The 10,000-nt window shown below is 39.3% G+C and overlaps 1 protein-coding gene across 1 annotated transcript in view; it reads left to right on the top strand.

Annotated features, from left to right (window-relative positions):
* The first annotated feature begins 6,330 nt into the window (after window positions 1-6,330).
* LOC138021195 (uncharacterized) overlaps window positions 6,331-10,000 on the top strand; it is a 6,805-nt gene continuing 3,135 nt past the window's right edge. Inside the window, exon 1 of the mRNA XM_068868055.1 lies at window positions 6,331-6,646. Within this exon, the coding sequence (XP_068724156.1) occupies window positions 6,331-6,646 (316 nt within the window). The remainder of the gene's footprint in view (window positions 6,647-10,000) is intronic.

The following is a 10,000-nucleotide window of genomic DNA, read 5'->3' as shown; positions in this document are numbered from 1 at the left end:
TAAAAAATCTACGCGTGCTTATTTATATCAAATTGCATTCCAAATAATAGTTGTGGTTATACCAGCCATCTTAACCATGGGGGAAATAGCGTTTGCCCACGGGCAACGACGTTTTTGTGTGTAACCGCTTTCCCTGGACCGAAACTGCCTTAGACGTATTTCCATGGATACGTCAAAAAGAAAAAAAGAACTACCCATGCCAGTTCCTGAACTGAAAAGTACGCTTTATCTGCTCCCTGAGGTGGCTTCGCCAATCATAAAGCAGAAATAATTATATTTTACCCTGAGGGGAGTCTTTTACTGTGTAAACGCATCCCCAAGGCATCCTCGGAGACCCAGGGGCAGTCAGTCGAAACGGGACGAGAAAATCATGAGCAAAATCGGGACTGGCGGTGAGTTTCAAGTAATGAAACTTAACGCCAGTCCCGATTTTGCTCATGATTTTCTAGTCCTGTCTCGACTGACTGCCCTTGGGTCTCCGAGGATGCCCCAAGGGTAACATAAAAACCTGAGATGAACCAAAGCTAACCTGCGATCAGGCGTTCTTTTCATTGGATAGTCACAGTGCGAGCAAAGATATGCAGTTGCCTGCTGATTTATCCAGCTTTATCGTAAACAAATTCTTCTCTGCTACCAGCGACTGATTCCAATATTTCCACTGATGAATAAAACTGGACGGCATTTACCTCTTTGTCGAACGCAAATATCTCATGAGTCTCTTAAGTAGAGTGTGCATGCCTGAAGCGCGTTGACTCTAACACATTTTGGCGGTTAATTGCAGAAGATTTGGTGGCTGACAAACTCATATGCTCAAATGCACCCAATTGTAATGCGTTACAAGCCCTAACCTGCAAGATGTTTACTTCAGTAATTTTTAACTCTGACAGTGTCAATCACCATACCCTCCTTCCCCTGTGATAACTTGGGGCCACGTCCAGCTTTGTCTGGTGACTGGGAAATACACAAACCACAGTAAATGGCATTTCCCATCGAAAGGAACAGTGGAAATTTCCTTACCATTTGCTAAATTTTCCAATTTCCAGTCTCTCATCAGCCGAAAACAATTGCAAATCGTAAGCGCCATCTCCTTGGGCTGGTTTGATGATTTAGAAAAAAACTGTAACCATTATTCACCGGTCATCCCAACCGGTTTATTCTGACGAATGGTAAGCACCCCTAATTTCCTCGAAACTAGGAGTCCAAACATGTCTCTTCCCTAACCGCTTTCTCGTCCGCAGCTTGAGGATTCTGCGGAATGTTTACTCGACATTTATCACTATAACATGACAAAATGTATTACATTTACTGTAATGCTAATCATCAACGTTTGTTGGACTGAAATCCCACACAAGTACGCATTGCGGACCTATTTTTTAAAGGTGATATGACAAAGAAATGTATCATGCCCTCTTCCCGTGAAAAAAATAGAGATAAGAGAGGAAATAGAGGACAATAGGCTAAACCAAACCCAAGCCATTTACCCTCTTGAAGGCCCCAAAGCCAAGGTGTGTGTAACCACAGCAAATGTGTGACATCACGTCGTAAATAAAGATATTTGAATCGATGATTAAAAAAAACATTTGGTCTATTTCAACTGAGCTTAGGTCAACAATACTTTTAAACAGACCTGCAGCCTCTACAATTGTTTCGTGATCTTCGTTGAAAATAAACATGCTCTTTGGGAATAACAAACAACATTTACACAGCGAGATTCCTATGCGATACCAGTTGTATCATGTCAGGCTAGGAAAACAGACGGGTTGCAACTTGTATAGGAAAACAAGCTCATAACTTTATAAATTCGTATTATTAACACAAAAGAACCACAAAAGTTGCCATAAACGTGTAAACGCTGCACGTTGCTTTAAGAAAAGGCGTTTAAACAAGACCAACATTGAAAATAACCAAAGCATTAAGTAACACACCCATCACGGAAAACAACACCTAAAATCTCTTAACTTGTTTGCCGTGAAGTCTGTTTATGTAACGTTTGCTTGCGTTCGGTTAACAACCTGTGAGAAGGACAAATGCAACGAATCGAACGTGATATCATAATGCATCTGAGTTGAAAGAGACGTAATCAGTTCTGAATTTGTGTTACAACAGGTAAATTACGATATTCTATTGCTATGTGTCATTGACTATTTCAACGTGTCGTTTTTCATTCACCTTTAACGGTGGCCTTTATTTTATTTCTACTTTCGTTTCTTTGTTCTTGCAATGAGATTCACAAATATATCGTTGTTATCACCCCCTTTCAGTAAAGGCAAAACAGTATGCCCTATTATGCAATTGCTACTTTTTTAACCCCGGAGAAGTTCCGAATCAAAATATATAGCGAAGATGAACCTGAGGAATGCGTCTGAAAATAAGAAGGCAGTGAGAATTTCTATCTGTTAAAGACATTTTTTTGGTCAGTTTTTTTTAAATGTTTATTCCAACTAATGTGGCGCGATGTGTTAATAAATCACTTGTAGCCGAGAAGAGATGGAAACATTATGTTATTCCTCACTGTTCAAAGTACTAGCTTTGAGAAAATATTCACAGGCCTTAACATAACGTTTCCCTATACTACATTAGTAGAAATCCATTCACAAATTATCACGAATCACGTAATCTGATTGGCTCGCTATCTATTGAGAGACAGATATTGAGTAGCAAAAAGCCGGCGTTCTGAACAAAAACGAAACAAAAGCAATAAAAATTGAAATAAATTCAAAGGTAGTATGTGAGTGGCTTTCTTCTAAAACAATTCAGACGATTCGTTTTCTACTAGTCATTAGTCAACTCGGGGCTACTCGCCTCGTCGACTATCTGTTGGCTCACATAAAGCTCGAACTCGAAGCCAAGTCTAATTGTTAAATAGGCAAAAACGCTGGTTATTAACGCTCGGATCTTTTGTGACCAACGTCTTTGGTGATTGTTATACCACGCACCGCGAGGTCTAAATGAATATCAGAAAGGGAAGAAATAGAATTTTCCATTAATTTCTTCGATTTTAGATCATGTGTCGCCTTCCAGTGTTTTTATTTCTCACTCTTCTGTCAAGAGCAGGTTAGTTGCTTAGCATGTCTCAATCCAAAGTCTAAACACGAGTGCTTATATAAATGAGTCTGGGGATGAAAGGGGATAGGGGTTGCATTTCTCACTGAGCCATCCCTACTTGAAAACAGCTCACCAGAAAAGATAGTAATGCAACAGTCATGATATGCGATTCTATTTCTCATTTTTTTGTGATGTGGCAAGATGTTACAATTTCAAGAAGAAAGCTAATGTCCATGCTCTTAAGAATAACTGTCCTATTGAAGATCGAAAATCTGTATATCATTTTACACCTACGAGGCAGGCGTAACTCAGTGGGTTAGTGCATGCGCGGCCCTCTTGAGCTGGATGTCGCAAGTTCGTCCCCGTTTGTTTCGACTTTTCTCTGATCCGTGTAGCTTTAGCTCTGCAGCTCCTCCCCCACCCAATGGTACTTCATATGAATTACATTGCTTTCTTATCATGGGGGAGTTCTGACAGCCTTTTTAATTATATTTACATAAGCACCAGATTGAATTGGTTCTCATATACGTTGTAAGTCAAATCTGGTCTCAGGTGGATCCGTTTTCACCTAAGTTAAATTGGTGATCCTTATTTATTTGGGGCGTTTGCCTTTAATTTGCCTTGCCTTGACGTTATTGCATTTGCAGATTCACCATTATTATTAAATTTTCGACCTTGGATATTGCTTTTCTAGTTTTCTGATTGGTTAAAATCATTCTCGGTTATCAGTTCATATACCGTATGTCCTAATATGGAAACTGATTGCGTCAAGTGTTGCCAAGCTGGGAACTGATTGGCTTTAATTGACAAGTATCCAAGCCTTCAGAATCTGATGAAAATCTAAGAAAACAATCATTCCTTCCGCGCTTGTTGGATACGAGACTGGTTTTCGCCAACTCGGCGCTTACGCGCCTCGTTGGCTAAATACCATCTCATATCCAACGCGCTCTGGTGGAGTAATTGTTAATTATAGAGAAGATAGCTAGGTAAGTAAGATTTAGAGTATACACGCTATGACGACAATAGGTACCAAATCTAAAAACAAATATCGATCAAACTTCATCTGTCTTACATGCGTTTCTGGTTCCACTCAGTTGTCATTAATTAACCCCTTTCCTGACGAGTAAAATCGTTTGGACCTCGTTGACGAGTAAAATCGTCTGGCGTTAGACAGAGTAAACTCTGTGAGTGTCACTCTTGGGCAGGAATATAACGGGCAGTGTCAGAACCTAGATGTTGTTAACCCTTTCCTAACACGAGGCGGGCCCTCAGTTGACGAATAAAATTGTCTGGCGTTAGATATAGACATAGTAAAACTGATCAGAAAGTATCCCTTTTGGGCGGGATCTGAAAGGGTTTAAACCCCACTCAAATAAAAATAGTTAAGTTGTGACTGGAGAAGCCTTTTGGAGTCTAATTTAAAATATGACGTTAATACCTAATTTCAACTAATATTATACAGTTATGATTCTTAGATAACCGAGAAGACTGCAGTAACTCCTCTGCGTCGTTTAATTAATATGTATTTTTTGAGTTTTAGATTCCAACGGATTGAGAGAAAGAGGTATCAATCATGATGAGCACTCCGAACATGGAAAACACGCAGACTGGATTTCTAACACAATCAAAGGTAACTGATAGTAAATTTGTTGATATTACATGTGGCCAAAGAAATTTGAATCACGAGTCAATCCTGCAAGCTAGTATAAATTCTTTCAGGACCTCGTTTCAGATGATGCCTAGATGGACTGGTGGTCAAATCCTGGAAACTTCATAAACGAGAATAGTGACATCGCGCTTCATATTATCTTGACCGTGACCACGTGCAATTGTTTGTCCTCGATTCAACACTGAGTTTTGATTAAAATAATCAAAACTTTTGATTGGCTGTCTCTTAGAACAAAGGGTGTGGTTTGTGCAAGGTCAGGGACAAAGCAGCAAACAAAAACATATGAACAAGAGAAACCTGAGGGATATAAACCCTGAGCCTATTTAGTGAACGGCTGGCAACATTCTGACACAGAATGATTCTCTAAGACGAAAGAGCAACATGAGCAGACTTCATCAATAGTCAGGTTTGACCCTGACGCTGAGAGCCACACCCCATTGGAGCCTGGATTTCTAATATGCCCTGTCAGGACTAGGGATGCCACATCATAACACCGCGACCTCCGTGCCATTTCTTTTTGCAAACGGTTTGTGCGTGGTTTTGCATTGCACAGAGTCAATCAACAAACATTCTCTGAAGGGGTCTACGACCCAGAAAAGAAAGAGCTACTAAATTCCAGGCGTAACTACAACGGAAGCAGCTTCTCCTCAGTTATTTTCAGACCCTGAGTGTTATTCAGTCGAAGTTGAACTCTCATCCCTCAGCACGCACATCAAATGCTTAACCAAATGCGCCAACCCGGACTGGCGATTCAAAGCGTTGCTCATTATCAATTTGCGGTCTTGCATCAGCACAGTCACGAAGGCAGCCTCGTTCACAGGTTCTCTCTCCTACCCGTCGCTCCGTGGGGACGAGTAGGAGAGAACCCTGGGAACGAGGTTGCTGAGCAATGACCAGTGTTACAAAACAGAAGCACCGGATCCAGGTGAAGGCCCTTATCAGCGATTTAAATATCATAAAAAGCAAAAAAGAGCAAGGCTGATAAAACATTTAAGGAAGATATTCTTAAATATTCTTTACCTTTATATAATTTCAGTTCTAATTCCCATCATTATTATTATTATTGTACCATATCTGTTAAGTCCTTTAAAATCCTTATCTTTAGTGCTGTATCAAATCACACGCCATATCGATCACTATCCAAATTGTAACGTCTTTGTTAACCGTAGTCATTGCTTGTAAAACCCTGATGAAGAAAGGCAGTGCCTTTCAAAAAAACTGGCTTTCTCTTATATATTCCTTCACCGTTATATCAGCCTTACTATTATTAGCTTTTTATACCATTGTAAATGCAGTTTGTTTATCGAAAGAATATCAAGACGTACAGAGGTAGAATTACTTGTGAAAAATGCTTTTAATAAAATAATGAGCGCAGGTAACTTAGAGGGAGCCGAGGACGACAACGAAAGCCTACGAGCTCTAGTGTTGATCTCTCTTCCTCATCGGTCCAGTTTTCAAGTCGTTGCAATCTATTTTGTGCCGCAAGATCGTAATAGAGGCCCCACTAAAAGGGACTAGTGTTGTTTAATGAACAATTAAAAAAGGGTTTCCCTTCTTAAATCTACTGCTAACAATTGTTTTTGCTCTGCTCGGATCCAGGTCCACTTCTCTTTAAAATGATAGGTCATGGCAAATTTTCTGTGGATAAAAAAGTTGCGAATCTTCAGCTAAAGATTATTTTTGAAAACCAACGGCGTACAACAACGAAAGCACCTTGGTGGTATCCAACTACTGAACCAGCCACCACAAAAAGCCCTAAAACAGCAACAACAAGCTATTGGTGGCTTCCAACCATCAACCAAGCAACCACTAAAAACCCAACTAGTGAACCAGTCACCAATCCGAGTCCAAGCACATCGGCAACAGGAACACCAGCCACCACAGTACCCCTAACACCCTCAGTGCCATCACAGGCTACCAGGACATCAGGAGGTATTCAACCTTTCATTCTATATTTGTACCCCAGTAGGATGTAAATATTTCAAAAGTTTAAATCATTCGAAAAACTATGAAATATATAACAATACCGAAGCACTATAACATTTCATATCAGTGAATGGTCCGTTGAAATTGTGAGTTTCAAGACAGTCTTATATGGAAACCTTCTTTTTTCATTGCAAGTGCGGACCTCACCGTCACCCAAGTTAAATCCCTTAAGATGAGGTTGCTACTTGGACTGGACTGACGTTATTCTATCACTAAAACCGACCGCCTTACAGTGTGACGCGCCTTACCGTGGCCACCTGACAAAGTTTTTTACAAATTGTCCACCAATCAGGATGTGTAAATAGACCTTATTCACGATGGCCGCCATGTCGGATTTGCTATTATCATGTAAATTAGCTACGCACTTCTGAGGGGGCAAACAACACAAGTTCGAGAGGTTTTAACGAACATCTTAGCCGCCACACAGACGATTTTTTTCACGTTCATTGAATGTTTTTCACTTAAGTAGTAAAATAGAATGATTACACAAGTTACTTCGATGTTTTTTTTTAGTGAAAAATGAGGAGATAACGAACCTTGCATACGGCGAGAGCTACTGAAATTTAAACTGACCAATCAGAATTCAGCGAGCGGGAAAAACAGTGAAAATGTCAAAGGAAATCAAATATATAGAATTATCATAAATGGAACTTAATTCTAAATTCTAAAATGTACTTTTAGAAATGTTGTTTCAATATTTCGACGAGCCGATTTTCCGCAATTTGTCTTTTTTCCAATGTTTGCCCCCCAGCATAACACATGGCTAATTTGCGTGACAATTTGAAAACCAACATGGCAGCTATCGCGAATAAGGCCTGTTTGATTGACACAGTCAGGCCTCGTTGCAAAGTTCGCACAGTTGTAAGTTGAACACCGTTGAATGGGTTGTTGAGTTGACGTCTTTATACGTAATTGTCTTCTTGCCGAAAAAATTACACAATGCCCAAATGTGTAATCGTTGCAATTGAGAGATTCTCAGTTAAATTACAAGAAAAACAAAAGGCTTTACAATTGTCGTCTTTACTGAAACAATGATTTTCATACCGCGCAGACTATATGTACTCAATTGACAAGTCCACTCAATCTTGTTAAAATCAGAAAGTTATTAAAAGAAAAAAGTTTTCCATCCGTGGCGCTGTCCGAAAATATTTATGATCTTGTCCATACTGTTAACAATTACTTTATTGCCATAAGAGCGCTCAATTCACACGATAGCGGGACTATTGAGGTATTTTAAGCGCCGGAGTCCGCTGAACGAGCGCTTCATCAAATCCAGAATCAGCTGTGAAATTTGCAACGCGCTTACGTTGAGAGTTACCGTGTAGCTTTTACTCGAGTAAATAGTGGGTGTAAAGTCCAACTTGTAAATAGACCAATTTCGATATATTAAAATTTAGTCCAAAACAAAAGGCATCATCTCGAGGCTCTGGGGAATAAACTTATACAAATCCTCATATTTATTCCCCAGAGCCTCGAGATGATGTCTTTTGTTTAGGACTGAATTTTAATATATCGAAATTGGTCTATTCATGAATTCAATTTTCTATTTTCGAATTCCCCATAATACACTTTGTTTGCCCCCCAAATTTTGCAACTGTTGTTTTCAAATGCTCTTGGGGACACTGCATATTACCAAGAGCATTTCAAAACAATGGTTTATGCAAAATTTGGGGGGCAAACAAAGTGTATTATGGGAAATTCGAGAATAGAGAATGAAAGATTTTTCTACACTGGAATTCACACGTGTAGCCCGAGTCACGATACAATTAGCCGATATCAAAAATACCGTAATACTCTTTGTTTGTCCCTCCAAAATTTTGCGTAACCATTGTTTTTATTTTCTCTTGGGACTTACAACGGTCCCAAGAGAAACTGGAAACAATGCTTATGCAAAATTTTGGAGGGACAAACAAAGAGCATTATGGTATTTTTGATATCGGCTAATTGTAATATACAACTGTATCTTTATTATTGTAACTTAACTTGAATACGCTTGTAGACTTCATTTGTAAGTTTCAATTGCACGAGGTTTATTTGTTGACCCACTGCTGGAATACCTTGACAGAGAAAATTCACGTGGATTTTCAATGTCAAGCAACCGCCTTTCCTTAAAATTTCTAGGCTGCCGAATGAATCTCTGTCCCAATAGTTCTTCAAGTTTTTCTTCGCTCGACGAGAACACATCAAAATTTCGAAAGAAGCTTCCTTCAAGTCGTATACATCCATCTTATTCGATGGTTTAGCTTATAATACGCGCGGATATTTTGGGAAAATACGAGCAATGAGCAAAATGTCCGCGAGTATTATATGTTAAACCATCGAATAAGAGATTTATTATTCCACTACAAAAAGCTGTTATTTTGATTCAATTTTATCTGGTAAGAGTGTTTCTAAAAAAATGCATCAGTCCTTCAGAGCGCTTGCAAACGATGTAAACAGCACAGAAATCCAGCCAAATGTCCTTTATTTGATTGTATATACGAAATGACGAGTGACAAGCGATGACAAGCTAAATTCTCAGCCTTAGCATCGTGTTGAAAACAATTTCTTTCATTGAAGAACTCCCGTTCCGTCCGTATTTGTATTTGCTCTGTTCTAAACCGGTCAAACCGGGACAGTACCGTGTATTACCGTCTCATATTTTGCGCGTTCTCTTGACCAAATATGGTAAAATGTCGTAATAGTGGAATAATAATTGCCTTTTAGTATAAATACAAAGGTGACTCCTCTAAAATTTTTATTGAATTGTGTACGTAGCGCTACACCTATAATTACATTTCGGAGTCTTGTAAAAACGACCTTTAACGATGTTTATTAACTCATTTATGTGTGCACATGTAAAAACATGGGTTCAACTTGTAAACTAGACGTGTATCCTTTCTGTTGAATTGACCCCAGATTTAAAGTTTTAGATAAACCCGTTAAAGATTACACCCAAGAAAAAAATTAAAAGCACTTGGGCAAGAACCGAGAGATTATCTCAAGCATTTTTTCAAATATTTATCGCAAGGCTTTTGTAGAAGCTGACAAAATGCTTTGACTTTACTACCAAATAATTATCTTTCGTCTTGTCGAACCGGGCTGACCTTTAGTCACTTTCCTCTTGATCTGATCCTGAATTCCTGTCTTCTTGACCGCTAACACCGTTTACTTTGACTCCACGAAGGCCTCAATTTAAACTTTACTTCATGTGATATGAAAAGCAGCGATTTCATAAAACGTACGCGTTCTCCCGCCTACTGCGAATTGGCGGCAAAGACGTTCGGCGAAAACTGCAACAAATGCCAGCGATCGGCAGAT

Source organism: Montipora capricornis, chromosome 10 (assembly GCF_036669925.1).
Source record: "Montipora capricornis isolate CH-2021 chromosome 10, ASM3666992v2, whole genome shotgun sequence".
NCBI lineage: Eukaryota > Metazoa > Cnidaria > Anthozoa > Scleractinia > Acroporidae > Montipora > Montipora capricornis.
This window is presented reverse-complemented; position numbering and strand designations above follow the sequence as displayed.